Raw genomic sequence first — 20,722 nt, forward strand, 5'->3', positions numbered from 1 at the left:
AATAACCCCCTTTCACGAACTCTGTAAGTCATACGGTTAAAAGGAATTTTTTTAAGTGAAGAGTGAGGTGTAAAGGAAAAAGAATGGGAAAGGTACTGTAAATATTTGCTTCTTACTGATTTCAATGTAGTGTAAAGCACAATAAACATACCCCTTGCTTCCTCCATTTCATCCATTGCCATATACACTGCAATATACACATTGCCATATGTGCCATTACACATTATTACCTTATGATTATATTTCTTTATTACTTGATGGGTTTCATTCCATAAGAGAAATAGGAAAGGCTCCAGAATACAGGAAAGCAATTCCCAGTCTTTATGGTATCCTAATTAGTCACACTTGTGCAAACGAAGTAATTACCTTCAGTAGTGTCTCCCACCTGTCTCAAAAAAATATCTTCTCCGAGCCCATGTAAAAATTAAATATGATTCCCTGTAGAGGGTACGCTAATTATTATATAGGTACAGTCACATCTCCCTTCCCCCTTCCCCCCAAAAAGCAAGTAGAGGCAGAAGAAAAAGTGGTTAATTTGATTATCACTGAGCGGGAATATTGGGAATAATGCAAACACAGACTAAAGTAATACTTTATTACTAAGGCCCCTCCCGCATCCTAACCGCGGTCATGCAGAGACGTCGAGGCCTGACTCCCTGCAAACGGTGCCAGGCGGATAACCCGAAGGACACTCCTCCTGCGCCGGATGGGCGGGGCTGCGGCTCAACGGAGCAGTCCCGCCCACGCTGAGAGCGCGCGTTCGGTAATTGCGCTGGCTGAGGAGTGTCTTGTCCCTCCGCGCGGCCCGTTCCCGCTCGGCTCCAGCAGCCTTAGGGTTGACGTGTCTGCTGTTCGCCGCGGCTAGACCGGTAGGGCCGTGATGGCGGATGCCTGGGAAGAGATCAGGCGGTTGGCGGCTGACTTCCAGCGGGCGCAGTTCACCGAGGCCACTCAGAGGTGCCCGACCCTCCCTCTCCACTGTGGCGTCCAAAATATCCCCTGGGTGGCCACTCCCAAGATTTGAGGCCGTTGGTCCCTGGCTTTTGACTCCGGACTTTTCCAGCCCGTCACCGCCCCCGCCTCACCCCTTCTCCCGGAGCCGACATTGGGGTTCCAAGCATAGTCCTTGCTTAGAAAACCCGAAACCGACAATGCTCCTAAATCTCTCATCCAAACCCCAATCTGGCGCTTGCGCTCTCCGCCCCCATGAGGGCCTAGGCTGGTGCTTTAAGAGCTTTGAGTGTCCCTTTAATCCCTGTTTACCCGTCATCAAATCACTGTGGCATCATTGTGTTTTGTACACTTCCTGACCTAAAATGAGCGCTAGAGGGTATCCCCCCCAATGCAGTACTTTGTAAATACTGTGTTGATTCTGAAAACATTTAGCCTTTTGTTCACCCGATGTGCTAGGCCAGACCCATGGTCCCATCTGTAAGTTTTAGACTTCTAGACACTGACATTTCCTACGAGGCCACTAATTTAGGGGGATATGCCCACAGCACCCGAACTCTGCTTTATAGCAACACATATGCTAATAGGATCGTCGTTAAACCGTGGTCCATTTCTTGCCGTCGATGTTTTTGTTCTGGGGCTGAAGACCCTAATGCCACAATGCTGTATTTTGGAGCACAAAGCAAACTAAGGCACATAAGGTGCTTCAGTGCTTGGGTAAACTAACGATTGCCGTTCTGGTTTTCCTAGGCCAGATCTGCCTACAGACCAATTGTATAAAAGTAGGCCAGAGTTTTTTTTCTACCTAAATTATGTGTCCTCACTTTTCTATTCAGATTTGAACATTAGAAGCAGACCTAGGAGAAAGCAAATTTGAAATCCGTAATAAAATGTTTTATACTCAAGTACATGATCCAAGTGGTTTTTTTTAACTCGTTGAGGTAGTATTGTTATAGTCATAAAAGATAGAGATTTTGTAATATGGAACATAGTGACCCTACTAAAACTTTTTTAAGTCCCTCTTCATATAGTCTGTTAATTTTATTATGCTCCAAATGTATCAACTGAATTTTTAAAGCTTCTGATTCCCTCAGGTTGTCAGAGCGGAACTGCATTGAGATTGTGAATAAATTGATTGCTCAGAAACAGCTAGAAGTAGTTCATACACTTGATGGGAAGGAATATGTTACTCCAGCCCAGATTAGTAAAGAAATGAGAGATGAGCTACATATTCGAGGTGGTAAGTAATTCTTTGTTTGTTTGTTTGTGTCTGATTCTTTGGAAGGGAAAAAAAACTTAAAACCATGAATGATAAGTTACTTGGAGATTTTTAGACACCCGTCTCAAGTATCAATATGGTAATAGCCTTAATATTTTTAACTGGTTCAGGTCAACATGATCATATAATTTAAATGAAGTCAGATACTGTCATTTTACAAATAGCATTATTTTTAGTTATATGCCTGTGAATTAATTAGTTGTTCCTCATCACAGTTCATGAATTTATTGTGTAACTCAGGAAGGTACTTAGCTGGCTATTAGAGTGCTATTTGTGAAGAGGGTACAGATTTTATATGATTATAGGTTGCTGAAAAGCAAAGTTGTGCTATCATGCCCCTTTTTTAAACTTAAAGTAGTTGCAAATTAGGAAACAATTCAATACCATGCTACACCTGTTACACTGTATGAAATGCTGTTACAAGCACACACACACAGTTTTTGTTTTCCTTTGTCTTTTAAAAATTTGAACAAACTACGGAGCTCATTTGAACACTGATTAAAATAGAAACAACTATGAAATCAACTCTTCATTAACTGTTATCAGATAAACCCTTGGTGTTTGCTTTCTTTATTTCCCTGCATAGTGCTAATAAAACATTAGCGGTAATTTAGAGTACTTAACATTTTCTATTTGTACTAGGTGGGTGTCTACCAATTTTAAATAATTGAAAACATAATTCATCCAAATTTAGTTGTCAGTAACTCTTTGGTCACAGCAGACAAATCGTGAAGAGAGATAAATAGCCTCCATAGGTCTGATCAACTTCTATATAATTTGATGCTCATAATTGGCCTAATATGACAAATGATACTTTGAAAATAAAGAATTGCCTAGGCCTTTAGCCATGAAGACTTAAGCAGCTAGTGGTTTGAATTTGAAGATTGTTACTGTGGCTGTATGTCCTTTGTAGAAGGAGGACTTCGACTGTCTAAAATGCAGATCTGTTAGAATTTACAGTTTTTTGGCTAGTGTGTACTTATACATAATTTAAAATAAATGAATGTCTTTTCTTTAAAGGTCGAGTAAACATTGTTGATCTGCAACAGGTAAATTTTTAATTAATAACGTTTTTCCTATGATTTGTCAATTTTTTGATGCTATGAATTTTTTCAATGTTGTAAGTATTCACTAATACAAGTATGAGATTTTGTATGATGTTTGTGAAGAAATAATTGTATTTTTCGCTAATGCACTAAATTAATTCAATAAGTCCTGATAGGGTGAATCAATTTAGTAAGTTCTTCCTTAGTTGAATTGCTTATTCTTTATTCTTTACTAAATAAACTCAAATTTTGTCATTTTATGTAATTACATGATCTACATGATTTTGGGAGAAAAATCACTAACTTTATGTTCACTTGTTTTTAGTATGTGGAAATAATAGGAAAATATTAAAAAATAGAAGATAATTTTAGAAACTCTATGTGCATATGTCATCACCAAGATACACTGTATACAAAAAACTGGTGAATCTTTTGTAAAATGGTGCCTGTTATATGAAAATGTAACTTTCCTAGAAAGTATAATTGGTCAGAAGTGACAATAAATAAGCGATAAACCTCTACTTTTTTATTTGACTAATACTTTTTATAGTATTTCAAATAAATTTGAAATCCAACTGAGAGTAAGTTTTTAAAAAGGTACTAAATATATCATTTTGAACATATGAAACAATATGAACTTGTCACTACAGAATTTGTATTTATTTTCCAGGTAATTAATGTGGATCTGACTCATATTGAAAATAGAATTGGTGACATTATTAAATCAGAAAAACATGTTCAGCTAGTGTTGGGACAGTTGATAGATGAGTAAGTAAAATATTTAAGAGCACTTTCTTGTGTAGTTTTTTTTAATAGTGTTTATATTTAAATTTTGAACAATTGTGGCCAATTTGGTATTTTGTCTAGAACTCTTATCATGTTGATTTTCAGTATAAGGATCATTGCACTTAAAAAGTAAGTGCTTAGTAGTGTGGAGTAGTTGGAAATAATATAAACTTAGATTTTTTTCCTATTATCTTAAAATAACACAAAACATAATTTTTATAATCTTTCTTATGTGATCATAACTGTGTGAAAGTAAATTTGTTCAACAATATTAATGAAAATGACTGCAGAATGTCCATTGTCCATAAAGAAGTTCTAACAGTCATCATTTGATTAACCTTACATTTAGCTACATTGATTAAAAAAAGATTTTCAGAATATGAGTAATGAATAGCATTTACCTAAATATAGCCTATTCATTAATTTTGGGTCATACCTTAGTGCAGTGCAACATAAACTAAACGTAAAGTTAATTGGTTGTTTTTGTTTGTTTGTTTTTACTATCAGAAACTATTTGGATCGGTTAGCAGAAGAGGTAAATGATAAATTGCAAGAAAGTGGCCAAGTAACTATATCAGAACTGTGTAAAACCTATGATCTGCCTGGAAACTTTCTGACACAGGTATATTTCTTCCTAACAGTAAAATGTGTCTTTTCAGAAAAAAATACACAAAAGACTTAATGGGGTGGAAGGAACTAGGCTTTCTTGCCATTAAATGACGTTTTGCAAGGGTTTGACTGTTGTAGCAACTTATCTTGGGTGTACTTCTTATACATTGGTGGCTCTGATGAGACTGTTTAGAAATGATTTTAATCTTCCTGGGCCCAGTGATACTGAAAAAATAATTAATAGGCCAAGTTGTAGCCCTGCTTTGATGTAGTAGCAAGAATGTCATAAGTGCATAGGTTTATTTAATGATTCTGATATCAGCTGTACAGAAACTTTAATCAACATATCTATAGTTCTGATTGCCCAGTTGTATTTTAAGAAATAACTGATGAAGATTATAATTTAGAGGGGGTAATGCTAGCATTTGTTGGGAAAAGTTCAGGGATGCTGTTAACTATCCTGTAGTGTACAGGACATCCCCACAACAAAGTATTTTCATTGCCCAAAATGTCAGTAACACCGTCTTTTGATGTCATCTTTTCTCCTCCTCCAAACTGTCAATGTGATCGGAAGGAGAATCAAGGAATCTCTAGTAATCTTTTATTTTTAGGTCAGTACTCGATTTACTTGTGTCAATACTCGATTTACACTGTAATGGCTGTGTTACCCGAAAATAGAGGCTATTTCCATGTTTGTTCATTTTCTTTATTCTTTCTAAAGATAGTTTGACATTTTAGAATTATCAAAGTCCATTTAATACAGTGGAAAGTGCACAGGCTTTTAGACCTTTATTTGAATTGTCTGTGCCACTGCTTAATTGTTCAATGTTAGAAAAATTATTTCATCTGTTTTGTGATTCAACTTACAATCTGTAAAATGGGTATAATTGCCTTTTCTCATAGACTGCAGCGGGGTTATATGCGTAGTATACCTAGTGAAATGTCTGGCACAATGGAGGCACTCAATAAACGATGGTTCTGTTTTGTACTTACTGGAATAAATAAGGGGAAAGCCAAATTTCTTTATATAGGTATATATCACTTTAAGAAAAATTTATAAAAATGTACCTAACCATAGTTACATGGAATTAATTTATACCACCAACATATTTACCCATTTCAAGAGAGTGATTTCTCCTCATTGTATCTAAAATACCATATTTATGATGCCCTGGCTGTTGTGGCTCAGTTGGATTGAGTGTTGGCTGCAAACTGAAAGGTCGCCTGTTGGAATTCCCAGTCAGGGCACAGGCCTGGGTTGCAGGCCAGGTCCCCAGTGTATGTCTCCCATATCAATGTTTTTCTCTCTCTTTCTCCCTCTTTTCCCCTCTGTCTGAAATAAATACATGAAATCTTTAAAAATAAAATAAAATACCATTTAAGGTATAGATGTATTTTACGTAGTATTTCAGGGGTCTAAGTCTATTTTGAATGAAAAAAATACATGTTAATTACAGAATATCAAAAAAAATTTTTTTTAAACTCTTCTTAAAAATATCAAAATTTATCTAAATGATTTTTAAATAAAACTGTGCTGCTGATACATTTTAAAAATGAATATGGTTTCTTAATGTTTTTAGTTCTAATTTTTCTGAATAGCACAAGCAATATTATAGAAACTTATTAAAAATTGTTTGAAAAGCATTTTTCTATACCATAAAAGTATCAACTAGGCTGACTTGAGTAGATTTAGATTTAACTTATGCTGGGATGTGAAATATGTCCAGACTTAATTCAGATGTCCCTGACTTCAGTTATACTATACCTATGCAGAAATACACTCCTGAGGTTACTAAGAAATCAGGTTTTCTACCAGTGTAGATTTCTGGGCACAGATAAGTTGTTAATATTTTCATCAAAGAAGATAATTTTTCAGGTTCCCTAGGTTGCAAAATCTTGGAATATTTATTTCTCTCTGTTAGTATTAGAAGCTGCAGAGAGGGTCTTCTCTGAGACTCACATGTATGTCTTAGCTGTCTGTATGTTTCAGATTGCCTATATCAGGAAAAGTGGTTAACCAATCATTTTTATTTCACATTAGAAATAGCTCTATTAGCGGGTAGCTAAGCCCTTTACTGTATCAGCTATTTGACTCATTCAGTGCTTGGCTCTGCTGTGAGACTATGATATTTCCTAGATCATAAATGTTGATTTTGGTTTATATATCTTATTTATGCTTGTTGAAGTTTCTCGATTATATGGTTAATACATCAACATGCAGCATGACTTTAGTACAACTATACAAATACATATGTAATTTTTTCTTTCAAATTTATAAAATTTTGAATGTTTACTCCCAGGCACTAACTCAGCGACTAGGCAGAATTATAAATGGACACATTGATCTTGATAACAGAGGAGTAATATTTACTGAAGCTTTTGTAGCTCGACATAAAGCACGTATCCGCGGACTGTTCAGTGCTATTACCCGGTAAGCATGTTTTAAAGTCTGTACATTCCTTTGATCATGGTGTGTATTATTTTTTCCTAGCAGCTTTTATTTTAAGCTAAATCTCATTCAGGACCCCAGTTTATTAAACAGATAAAAAGGGGAATGTCTGTGAAATGGGATTGGGGTTTCCAGAGCCCTAGAATGTAGGTGCTGAACTTTCTCTAACCCACGTCCTCTTCTCCCAATCCTCACCACTCACATGGCCCCAGATGCACTTCTGCAGAATGCCCAGATCAGCATGTAAAATCACTCTGGGGTCATGGAAAAGGCAAGTTAAAGCCAGAAGTCTTTGGGTCACAGCTCTACAAACAGTAACAATATGACCTTGAGCAGATAAGTCATTCAGCGAACTTCTTTGGGCCTTAGATGGTGCTAGGTGATTTTAAAACTCTTATTACTAAACAACATTCTGCAGTTCTAGTGAGTAACAATGTTACCTTGAAAATCACTTCAACATTTCTAAAATAAGAATTTTCGAAATGTTTTGGGCCTATGTGTCAAACTCCAGTGTGGACTTAAGAAAACCTACATTCTCAATTATCTTCTCTCTCCTGTGTCATTAACTTTATCTCAGTCCCACCAGCATTTAAATGTGTTCAGATTGCTCCATTTGAAAACAAAAAAACCTCTCAACCCCATATTCCTCTACATTTACTGTCTTGTTTCTTAAAGTGGACCTTCTCAAGAGTTGATGTCTACATTTGCTGTCTCAGTTCTCTTACCTTCTGTCACTCTCAACTCACCCGCCTTGCTTCTGTCACCTAAGGAGCAGTGCTGTCAGTATCACTCTGTCCTTGTTTTACTTGACTTTGCAGCAATGTTTAACTCCAGTTATGTCTTCCTTCTTGAAATGTTCTCATCCCCACCCCCTTTTTTAAACACCCCACTTTACTAGTTCCTTTTTACCATTTTTGGCTATACCTTCTAAGTCATCTTCTCTAGTTCTTCCTCTTTTCCCTAGCCTTTAAAGTTTTGTTTTAGGCCATCTTTTCAGTCCTGTACTGTCTCCTACGTGATTTCACCATCTTTTAAATTCCAGACTGATACTACCCACACAGCATCTCTGTTGAAATGTTTTACAAGTGCCTCAAATTCAACACATTTAAAATAACTCACTATTCCTGAGCTGTCCCACTCCCCCTCCCACCGAATCAATTCTTTCACTTGTGTTTCCATTACCAGCATATGTTACCATTTGGTTGGTTTTGCCAGAAACCTAGGAGTCATCCTCTATAACATTCTCTCTCTTACCTCCCTTTCCAGAACACAAAGTCTTTTGAATTCTGTATTCTAAATATGTAATCTTTATTTGACATCCTTGTTCCCACCACTTTATTTTTTTCCCCTGGACTGTTTTAGTAGGATTTTAACTATGTTTAACTATCCTTTCTATGTTTAATACATTCCAGACATTTTTTACACAGCAGCCACAGTCATTTCTTTTTGTCATTCAGCAAATAAAAAACATTTATTAAAAACCTAATATGTGCAAAGCACTGTGATATAAAAGACTAACAGGTTAGAAGGGTGAACTTGCAATCCAACAATTTTCATCTTTTTTTATTAATACCTCACAAAAAAGTTGCAGGAGAACCTTTATCTTTCTGTGCCATTTGAAAGGAAGTTGCTGTTATGATGTCCCATCCCCACAGATACTTCAGTCTGTGTGTCCTACAAACAAGGGTGTTGTGCTATGTAACTGTAATACAAACATCAAATCCACAAAATTGACATTGATGTATTACTACCATCCAGTCCTTGGATCCCATTCATGTTTTACTAATTATTCCAGTAATGTCCTTTATAAAAAGGATCACATATTTCATTTAATCAAAATGTCTCCTTATTCACCTTCAACCTGCAACACTTACTTTGTCTTTCCTTGACTTTTGTGACCTTGACACTTTGGAAGATCATGTGCTAGTCATTTTGTGGAATGTTCAATCTTGCTCGTCTACTGTTTTTTCATGCTGGTATTCAGGTTGTGCATATTTGGCAGGAATAATACAGATTCTGTGTTCTTGTTTATTCAGTGCTATCAGGTGGCATACACTTTAGTTTTTTTTCCAGTTAGTGATGATGTGCATGATAACTTCTTAATAAGGAGATATCTGCTGGGCTTCTCCTAATGATACTTGATTTTTCTTTTTAATCAAGTGTGCGAAGGGCAGTTTTAGATTGTGTAAATTATCCTGTGTTCCAACAAACTTTCAGTTTATTCATTTATTTGAATCAGTATGGACTGAATGGATCCCATTTTATTCATTGGATTATAGCTGGTTATTATCATTAGTATTTAGTATTTCAGATTGGCTCCGGTTAAGCTACTGGAAGGCCCTTCAGGCTGCTTTCTGTGTACTTCTGTCTGACATTTCCCCATCATTCTTGAAGTACTTCTTTTCTTTATCACACAAGAAGTTTCAGGCTCAGTATAATCTTTCCCTGTCCCAGCCCTGAATTCAGCCATTTTCTCAGGGAGTCTTAGTTCCTTTTGGTAGTACATAGTATTTAGAAACCAAGATCTGGATATTGGACTGCTTATCACTATTTGATTATCACTGCTTCCAAGCCCTCTCAGCAGATAAAACTAAAGAATACACATACACACATGTATATACCCTACTCTCTCTATATATGTGTATTTCTGTATCCTTATCTGTGTTTATTAAAAACCGTGAGTTCACACTCAGACCTCTGCTTCCCTTGCAACACTGAAGTTTTGTTGTAGTTTTCTCCTTTTTCATATCTGTAACTCCCTTCTCTGGCTGTGAGGAGCCTAGCTTTCACTTTCTTTAACATATTTACTTTGGTTCATTCCTTTTTATGTAACTGGTCTCCCATTGCTGCTACAGCTCTCTTCCCTGTGGGGAGACCTTCCTTACTCCACATAGTCCCTTGTAATTTGTAGCAGATCAGCATCCTAACTCAAGAAACTGGTCATTGTAGTTGTTTCTGGGAGAAGAACTGAGTGGCTGAGTGCTAGGAATGGATGTAGACTAACTTTTGTAATTTTTTGTACTCTATGCATCTGTTTTTAGTCAAAAAATAAAAATTATTTTTCCTATTGACAATTTTTTGACTATTGTGGTGAGTGTAGTTATCAGATGCAGCAAATAATACAGGGGTGGTAAAAGTAGGTTAACAGTTGTGAATGTGTGAAACAGTTAATAAAGCGATTATAATAATGATAACCTACATGTCTTTTTCCATATGAACAATTGTAAACCTACTTTTGCCCACCCTGTATTTTTATGCTTCAGAGCACCCTTGAGTTTCTCTAGGGAGAGGTATTATCAAACCATGAGGGTAAAACAAATTCTAAGCCTTGAAAGAGGTTGCTAGGCTGTGTGGCTTTAAAATAGCTCCATTTAATGCACTGTACCTTCATATTTGCCTCTTAAATATAAAGAACCACCCCACATTTTTGGTCTACCTTCAAAGAAAATGCCTGCATCTTTGATTAAAAAAGGATTTATATTTATTGTTGTTCTCAGTAGCCAGAAAGGAGAGCAGAAAGTAATTAGTGAGAAGAGTAAGATATATATATAGGTAAACTAAACTACACTGTTTTTCAAATTAAATTAAAAATTGAGCAGCTACATTTCTTTTTTAATTAATTAATTAACTTTGTATTGTTCAATTACAGTCATCCTGCTTTTTTCCCTGTTGCTCTACCCTTCCTGCCCCCCCACTCCCACAGTCAATCCCCACCCCATTGTCCATGCCCATGAGTCCTTTATATATGTACCTTAACTAGTCCCTTCCCTGTCTTTTCTTCCTCAACATTTTAATTATGATGTGTCTTGGAGTGGGCTTCTTTGGGTTCTTGATTGGGACCGTCTGTGCCTCCTGAATTTGCGTAACTTTTCATCTCACCAAGTTAAGGACGTTTTCTGTCATTATTTTTTCAAACAGGTTTTCTATCCCTTGCTCCTTTTCTTCTCTTTGTGATATTTCTATGATGTGAATGTTGTTATATTTCATGTTGTCCTTAAGTTCCCTTACAAGGGGTGTGCAGCCTTTTGGCATCTCTGCACCACATTGGAAGAAGAGTTGCCTTGGGACATACAGTAAATACATCACAATACATAATCACAAAAAAAGAAATCTCATAATATGTTTTAAATAAATGTATGATTTTGTGTTGGGTCACATTCACAGCCATCCTGGGCTGCATGTGGCCCATGAGCTACAGGTTGGACACCTCTGTGCTTAAACTATCCTCGTACTTTTTGAGTCTTTCTTTGTTTTGTTACTCTGCCTGGGTATTTCTACCTTGTCTTCCAGCTCACTCATGCAGTCCTCAAGCAGCTACATTTCATTGTATAAAAAAAGAGATTTTGTGCAGTTCAATTAAGCATTTATTGAACACCCACATTAAATTATACACCCAGAAATTCTAAGATAAAGTTCTTCAAGGAGCCCCCTACAGTTTTGTAGGAATGTGTAGAGATAGAAGGGGACAGAATGTACACACACACACACACACACACACACAAACAAGAAGGCTGTAATCATTAGAAGATGGACAGAAGAGAGAGCAGTGTACCTAATTGGACCTAATTGACTTGGGAGCTCTAGATAGTTTAGCTGAAAAATTTGGGTAAAAATTCAATGCAAAACAAATTGATTCATACAAGAATTTGGCTATATTTGACTAAAATATAATAATTTAGACAAAAATTCCCAGACACAGGTGTTTTGAATACATACCAATTTATACCTAGACAGCTGTTACTGCTCTCCCAAGTTTGTCATAGAGAAATTTATATCATCTTAAATAATCAACAATAGAGGATGGAATAGTTGAATTAACTTAAAAGTCTCTTATTTATATACATAAAAATAAAAATAAACTATACTTATACCAGAAAACAGGCATAATTGGCTTAAAATGAATAGGGAAAAATTAAGGTCAGAAGAAGTCTAGAACTATTTTTTATAGTTTCCTTACTTAGAAAATGATAACTATTATAAAATAAAAGCACTCCCATGATCTCCCTAAAATAAATGAAAATGTGCATCCACACAAGAACATGAACACAAATTTTCGTAGAAGCATTATTTATGATAGCCTCAAACTAGAAACAGTCAAATGTTTATCGACTAATCTGTGGATAAGCAAAATGTGGTATGTCCGTACAATGGAATGCTTGCCGTTCAGTGATTAAAAAGGGGAAAATACTGGTTCATACTCAATCATGAGTCGTAAAAACATGCGAAGTGAAAGAAGCAAGACATAAAAGATCACATGTTGATTTCATTTACATGAAATTTTTAGAAATACAAATTTATAGAGGCAGAAAAACAGTGGTTTTCTAGGTCAACAGTCCACAACCTGTTTGGCATCAGGCACCTGTTTCATGGAAGGCAATTTTTCCACAGATGGGGAATGGGGGGATATTTTCTGAATGACTCAAGCGCATTATGTTCAAGTTCATCTTGTGCTGTGTGGCCTGGTTCCTAACAGGCCCAGACCAGTATCAGTCTGCAGCCCAGAGGTTGGGGCCCCCTGCTCTAGGTCTAGGGGTCCCAGCAGTAATTAAATGAAAACATTAATTTAAAATTTTGGGATAATGGAAATGTGCTAAAACAGGATTGCAGTAATGATTGCTCAACTGTGAATTTATTAAGATCATTGATTTGTAGAAGTATATTAACAGTAAAGCTTTTTTAAAAAATTGCATAGTCAAGCCCTGGCTGGCGTAGCTCAGTGGATTGAGCGCGGGCTGGGAACCAAAGTGTCCCAGGTTCGATTCCCAGCCAGGGTACATTCCTGGGTTGCAGGCCATAACCCCCAGCAACCGCACATTGATGTTTCTCTCTCTCTCTCTATCTCCCTCCCTTCCCTCTCTAAAAATGAATAAAATCTTAAAAAAAAAAAAAGAAACTAAATTAAAAAAAAAATTGCATAGTCGTTACAGAAAATAGCGATTAGCAAGAAAAGAGCATTTTAAGTTGATCCCTCTCAGTCATCCACCTCATCTGAGATTGTATCATTTAAGACTTCTTCCAGTACATCTGTGGGCTCATTTTTCTTCAGAAATAGAATCATATAACATTGACTTGACTATTTCCAGGTAGGGAGAGAGCATCCCAGACAGAAAGAATAAAGAAAAACAAACATGCAATAAAGGGCAAGGCAGAGTTAGGTATCACTAAATCTGAGATAAAGACTTTAGTGGAAAGTAAATTGATCCCAGATTAGGAAGAAAGATCTATTGATCAGCTATTTTAGTAGCATAATTCTCATTAAGGATGTACAATGTAATGCAGTTTTTGCCTTCATTTATTTATTGTATGTTAATTGATATTTTTATAAACTAATTCCAGTTATTTTTTAATTCATAAATATGTATAACTATAACAAGTAAGAATTTTGGTGTTTTTTTTCCATAAAAGGCCTACAGCTTTGAATTCTTTGATATCAAAATATGGATTTCAGGAGCAGCTTCTTTACTGTGAGTTTTATTTATATTTATATCACCTAATTAGAGGCTGAACAGACTATTAATATAAAATGTACTAATTTTAATGTTTTTACCTCTTTTAATCTTTACACTTATGTAATCAGAATATTTCTGGTTGAAAAATTTCTCAATACTAATTTTTACATATGTTTCTGTTATACCCACCAAATTATTTATTGTTGGCTGCCATAAAGGGAGTACAAAGAAAAAAAAACACTGTGTATGTGTGTTTGTATATAAATACTCTGTTAGGCGTATACATATATAGAGAGAAATTTATAATTGTAGTACTAAGAATAATTTTTAGTTTGTTTCTTACAGATTTTTACTACATTTTCTAAAACAAAGTAAATAGTGTTTATCTAAAAAAATTTTACAAAGATTTTATACCAATAAAAATATATTCTTAGCATTTAAACAGAATAATACAATATCTCCAAAATAATCTTGGCTCATTACCTATTTTGTATGTCTGTTTATGAAGCTTTTTGAGGGTTTGAGGGTTATTTTAAAGCTTTGATGTAATAATTTTCAAAAGCAACAACTTGATCTTTTGACTTATATCTCTGCAAATATAAGAATTAAAATAAAGAATGGGAAAAATTCAAGTATGGAACAAAAAATTATTTTTATTCACTGTTTTTCAGAATATGGAATTAAATTTAAATTCTTTAAGATGTATTTAAAATTAAAATGTGACATATTTTGGAATCTACATAAATGAAGGTTGGTGGGACTTCATTATAATATAAAGTTCTTCAAGTAATTACCAGTAACTTGATAACTTTGGTTTGAATTTAGCATTTAAAATTATGTGTTGCAGTTTATTAAGAAATGTAGACTTTTCTGATGAATTCTAATTTACTCAGTATTGAAATTCTGAATTCATATGTAAACTGATTTTTATTTCCATTAAAGGCTAATTTTCATAGACCTTATTTGTGCCAAACACCTTTGAATGTGCTTGCTAATAATGCACTTAGAAATAATTTCCTCCTGTCAACTTTGTCTTTTTTTTAGGGGATTTTGATATTTAGTTAAATGTTATTGTTTAAGTAAAAAGTGTAAATATGGTGTTGATCATAGCACTATCCAGTTCTTGGACTGGCTTGAGTCTGTTGCTGTTGGTGGTGGTGGTGGTGATGGTGGTGGTAGTGATATTTAGTTAACATTTATTTATCGAGTGCTTATGATATGCCAGCTACAGTTCCAAGCATTTTACTTGAATACAACTACCCCATAAAATAGGTATTATTATTATCCCCATTTCACAGATGAGAAAATGAAAACATAAATAAAATGACTTGTCCAAAGTTTGTCAGTTAGTAAGTGCAGAGATAAGATTTGGACTTAGGCTGTCTGCATCCAGGTCCATGCTCTGAACCACAGCACTATGCTTCTTTTTATAGGTAACATTCAAATGTATTGCTCCAGTTTAAATAGTGGAAGTATAATAACTTATAAAAATTTTCATGGCTTTATTTCACATTGTTGATTCTAATATGATCTAGGTATGTTGATTTTCTAAATATGGTAACATCTGTTCTCAAAGTATTTAATCATCTCCTTTTAAACAAAACATGAGATTAAATAATGGCATGTTTTTTTCCCCCAAAATTACTCAAAGTAAAAATTCAGTGTTATTAAGTAGGTTTTACAAGTTGAGCATCTTTAGCTAGTTGCCAAAATTGTCTGAATTTATGACCTGAGTATTCTCATAAATGGCAGAAAAGTTTTGTCTAAAATATGTTTTCATTTTTGCAATTTGAACTTTAAATTGCATTTTTAAAGGTTAAGAATAACTAAATTGTAAAATAGTAAAGTTTGGGGTTTGTTGAGATGTATTACCTGCTCTGATTTATTTCTATTTGTTTGGTTTTGTTTTAAGCTGTCCTTGAGGAACTTGTTAATAGTGGACGCTTACGAGGCACTGTGGTTGGTGGGAGACAAGATAAGGCGGTGTTTGTGCCTGACATCTATTCCAAAACACAAAGTACTTGGGTGGATTCCTTTTTCAGGCAGAATGGCTATCTAGGTAACTTTTTTTCCTAAGACACTAAAACTTTTTCTAATACTAACCACGTTCTTAGAAAGATTTATAACAGTTCTCTTTGTGTGTAAAAGTAGTCACACTGTAGGTTTTTGTGGGTCTTTGAAACTGAGTTTAATTCCATAGTTATTGAACTGTTATAAAAAGTCCAAAATCTGGCATTACTTGTTACCAACCTTCCAGAGATATACAACTTCAAGTAATTTTTAATGCATAAAAAGTAATTACACTTATATTTTATGAAGTTGCCCAGTTCTTCAGGTATAATATTTTAGGAGTATTTTAATGGCTATCAACTTTATAGTGTTTGTTTTTATTAGTTATACAATATTTCAGAAACATTGAAGTTATTCTAAATTTGGTTTCTGAGGCTCTGTCATTTCAATAATGTAGATTGATTGAATTTAGTCATTAAAGCAGTTAGCAAATAAATATATATATATCTCACTTACTTTAATTTTATAACCCAGTCAAACCATGTAGGCATCAGTTGCTTTCTCAGTTATAAACCTGTGAGTCATTAGTGTTCAGATACTTTAAATGCATGCTAGAATATGGGATGTAGCTTATGTTTTCTTGGCTTTCCTTAGGTACTTCCTAGTTTTTTCAACCACGAACTTGGATTAGAAATTCATTATAATTGGTTTTCTTAAACATGATTACTTAGGGATGGAGAGAAGACAGTAGATATCTTCAATAACTTTAATAGTTGTAAATTTGTCATCATTTTTTACTTTTGTGTTATATGCTAAATCTCTTACTAGTTTAAATTAAACTGAAGAATTACTTTGTCATAAGTTGTCTTGATGAAACATTTGAAAAATAAATTCAATTGCTCTATTTAACTGTAATAAGCAAACTAAATTCCAGTGTTTTTTTCTTGGTTTAAATCATTCATTCTCCTTCGTCTACCCTTCCTACTTCTGTTTCTCTGTAGTTCTCATGTTTCCCTTTGACCTCTCAACTAGAGAGGGAGTAAAGCAGCTGGGATTAAGGAAGTACTTGAACCCATTTTTCTACAAACGTGTTTAGTAATAAAAATTTGGGAAGGTAATATAAGTAGGGAATACATTGTGGTACATATCTATGCTTTATTCTTAAAAAAGATAAAAGATACTAGAATATAATGCATCCACAAAGAATAGAGTTTGGCAGAATTTAACTTTTTCTAAGATTTCTAAAAACTGAACATTGACAACTCTCTTCCGACCTTGTGATGTATTTCTAGAATTTGATGCTTTGTCCAGACTTGGAATCCCAGATGCTGTAAGCTACATAAAGAAAAGATACAAGAATGCACAACTCTTGTTTTTGAAAGCAGCTTGTGTTGGTCAAGGACTCGTGGATCAGGTGGAAGCCTCAGTAGAGGAAGCCATCAGCTCTGGAACATGGGTTGATATTGCAGTATGTTTTATTCTTTTTCTCCTTAATTTTTATTTAAACCAGTGGCAACTGATATTTCACCAGTATATGCCAATTTAAGAATTAGGATACATAAAGGTCTTGGCTTCAGAGCCAAATTCTGGCAGTCATTGTTTCAAGAAAAATAATATTAATCATTTTACGCTTAAAGATTTTCTAGCTTTGAAGTTAGGTGACCCTTTATATGGATAGACAACAACCAGGATTCTATAAATCTCAAACAAGCAAACACTGTAGCACTCGTGTAAGTCCTGCCACACAAACTGGTGAGACTTCTCACAATCTTATCCAAGCATTTACAACTTTGCTGATGACATCAGGCTTCTTGTCTATTCCTTATCCATTAATCTCTGCTAATAAGCTAATACAAGCTGCTTTAGCACTGATAGCCTTTTTACAGCATTGCGCGTTGACCTGCCTTTATTATGCCAAGAAGATAAGTGTAGGTGAAGAAAAGGAAACAAAAGGCCAATTCATTATTTACTAGTTTGGGCCCAGACTCTTTATATAGTAGAACATTGCTTGTTTTGGATATATGAGTTCCTGGAGATTACAGATATAAGTGTGTATTTATTCACTGAACAAGTTAAGTGCCTTCTGTGTGCCAGGCACCATTTTACTAGATGGCAGTGTGGTGTCCAGATAAGGGTCCTGCTGTCAGGGAGGGCTGCTTTCATTGGGGGTAAATAGTTAATGAAAATGATAATTTCAGATACTGAAAAGAGCTAAAAAAGAAATATATATTTGGAGGTAAAGTTATCTAGATTTGATGGTGGATCGTTTGGAAGTGTATGAGAGGAGCTGAGTGTGACTTGCAGATTTGGAACCGTTAACTGAGATGGGGGAGAGTAGGACAGAGAGTTGCAGATCACTGTTGTTTGGGCCTGGTAAATTTCAGATGCCTATTAGTCATAGGAAGCGGAAGGGTAGGGAAGCTGTAGGATTAGGGACCAGAACTCAGAATGATGATGAAAGAAGAAATGTAATTTGGGAGTTATCAGCACATAGATGGTTCTGAAGGCCATTGGACCTAATGAGATCATCTAGGGAGAGTACATATATAGCAAGTGGTTTGTCTGTGATATATTGCATTTACAATTTTTTATCTGTTTGTAATTCTAGCCTCTGCTACCCAGTTCTATATCAGTTGAAGATGCTGCAATGTTGCTTCAACAAGTGATGAGAGCATTCAGCAAACAGCCTTCAGCTGTAGTCTTTAATGACACAGTTGTAGTCAGTGAAAAATTTATAAATGACTGTACAGAACTCTTCAGTGAACTGATGCACCAAAAAGCTGAAAAGGTATGCCAGATTTTTTTTCACCTAGCAATCTTAACAGTATGTTCATCTGGTATCTTTAAAAAATGGGGTAAGCTGCATATTCAGAAATAAACACCGTGTTTTATACATCATTTTCCTATACTGTACCATTCCTTTTTATTTCCTCTCCTGGAGTTGTTTTTCTCCTTCTTTACTCCCATCAGAAGATATAAGTTAGAACTTAGGGAGCTGATTTTATGAATTGAAATTATATAAATGAAATTATACACTTCACATTTAAGTTATATGAAGTTAAGGTATTGGTCCAACATTAAAATCCATAAGTACACAGTGTATTTATCTATCACTACATAACATAGTAACTAAATCTATCAGAGCCTCATTAATTTTACCTGTTCAAGGTGCACACACCAGGCAATTTACTGAGGAAAGAAAGTGTTTGTTACTATCAAAGTACAATAATTCCTCTAAGCAACTATTGTCAAAGTAGAGGGCATTCCAAGTCTGTTTTAAGGACTATTTGATTGATGTTTCTAGTTAGTAGCCCCATCTACTTATAAAGCTTACTCACAAATAGGTAGAACCAGACTATTTATCTTAGATTGTTAATAAATTCATGAGAGCTTATTAAACATGTAAATAATTTATATTTATCTGTATTCCTTTCAAGCTCTTAAAAGTCTGAAAAGGATAATTTTCTACATTTGAGCTGCTAAGTAGCAGAGAGGAGTAAAAAGTGCACACACAGCATTGGTATCAGTAAACCTGAGTTCTGTTCTCAACTTATTTACTCTCTATTTGACTCTGGACAACTAGATGTCCAGTTTCCTCACCGTCAGAGAAAGGATAGCGATTCCCCCTCTCCAAAGGGTAACTGTAAATAAAGGAAGGATGCACATAAAATCTCTGCTACGTGTTAGCTACCAGTTACTAAATGCCTATATTATTATTTTTATTTGTGACCTTTGGCTAAAATAAGAACTTAATATTATCATCAGTTTTTTTCCTTGTGCTCTTCCCTCCAAACACAAAAATAAATTCAGAAAAACAAAACCAAGGGGGAGGGTAGAAGTAAGGGAGGGAGGTGGGTTTGGAGGGGTTGGGGGAAAGGGTGGGGAGGAAATGCAACTGTAATTGAACAACAATACAATGAAATTTTTAAAAAAGGAAAACAGGTCATTTAATCATTTGAACATTTTTCTTTGGAAAACCAAAAGGAAAATACCATTTTTAACATGGAAATGGACTTTATCACTACAGATATGAGCCCTTTTCCATGATAACCATTTTCTGAACTGAGAAATAGTTTGTTGTTCTTAACATAAATTTTTTAAAAGCAGAAATCAAAAATGAGTCCAGAGGAGGGGAAATTTATATGCTAAGTGTGTATGTAGTTCATATATGCTCATTATGGTAGAGTTGGGTGCTGGTGGAGATTTTATCATCTTTCTAGTAATCTCAGGTCTCTAAAAGAAAGGGAGTAAGGGTCATCTGTTAAGCAGTGGCAAAACTAGCCAATAACAGCTGAAGAAGATTGTATTTGATGCTGTGTGATCAGTTGGTTGTTCAGTGACCAGACAGGATTTCTCATTAGCTGAAATGGATACAAAATCCAAGATTAGCAAAGAAAGAGGCCAATTTTTGGCAAAGAGAAACAGTCTCAGTGACAACTGCAAGACACATCTTAGCAACAAAACCAAACAAGAATAATTAGGATGTGAGTACATAAGACAACTTTTATTTTATGCTTTTGTAATGTGACATATTTATGCCTATCAAAAAAAAACTTTGTTTTTATTTTAGGAACTGAAAAATAATCCAGTTCATTTAATAACTGAAGAAGATCTGAAACAAGTCTCCATTTTAGAAAATATTAATACAAATAAAAAAGATAAAAAAGATGAACGAAGGAGGAAAGCAACAGGTAAATACATTATTAAAAAAGGAGATTCACAGATGAGTTTTTTACTTGTTGCAGTGAACTCTGTGTTAGGCCCTTTAAAATGCCTTTTATTTGGTCAGTTCACCTTTAACTGCAAATATTAACCAAATGTTTTGCTGATGAATTAAATTTTGATTATAAAAATGGAAATATTGGTGATTACTTATTCTGTGTTTTATTTGTGAGAGCTAAGTGAATTTTACGCTTGGCCCATCTGCCGCTGTTCTCCCCTTGCCCTCTGTGTTCCAGTCCCATAGTCAGTAGCCTTTTTTTTTCCCTCAGAGTTGGCAAGTCTGTGTTTACCTCATGACCTTTGCACTAGCTCTTCTTTCTACCTGAACTTCAAGGAACTGGTTCCTTTTTGTCGTTTAGAGATCAACTTTAAATGTCGGTTCCTCAGAGAGGCCTCCCTAGTCTCCCAGAATAGTAGGCAC

General features: G+C 35.0%; 1 protein-coding gene across 2 annotated transcripts in view; it reads left to right on the forward strand.

Annotated features, from left to right (window-relative positions):
• Positions 1-809: 809 nt before the first annotated feature.
• The window catches only part of UFL1 (UFM1 specific ligase 1), a 35,303-nt gene continuing 15,390 nt past the window's right edge, over positions 810-20,722 (forward strand). For both annotated transcript variants that reach the window (XM_045843865.1, XM_045843864.1), the window contains exons 1-11: positions 810-957; positions 2,046-2,191; positions 3,251-3,279; positions 3,947-4,044; positions 4,570-4,684; positions 6,972-7,102; positions 13,526-13,584; positions 15,482-15,628; positions 16,872-17,047; positions 18,188-18,367; positions 20,150-20,270. In XM_045843865.1, coding sequence (XP_045699821.1) covers positions 881-957; positions 2,046-2,191; positions 3,251-3,279; positions 3,947-4,044; positions 4,570-4,684; positions 6,972-7,102; positions 13,526-13,584; positions 15,482-15,628; positions 16,872-17,047; positions 18,188-18,367; positions 20,150-20,270 — 1,279 coding nt within the window. In that variant the 5' untranslated portion in view covers positions 810-880. The remainder of the gene's footprint in view (positions 958-2,045; positions 2,192-3,250; positions 3,280-3,946; positions 4,045-4,569; positions 4,685-6,971; positions 7,103-13,525; positions 13,585-15,481; positions 15,629-16,871; positions 17,048-18,187; positions 18,368-20,149; positions 20,271-20,722) is intronic.

This window comes from Phyllostomus hastatus, unplaced genomic scaffold, assembly GCF_019186645.2.
Source record: "Phyllostomus hastatus isolate PE091 unplaced genomic scaffold, TTU_PhHast_1.1 phas_contig_40, whole genome shotgun sequence".
NCBI classification, from domain to species: Eukaryota; Metazoa; Chordata; class Mammalia; order Chiroptera; family Phyllostomidae; genus Phyllostomus; species Phyllostomus hastatus.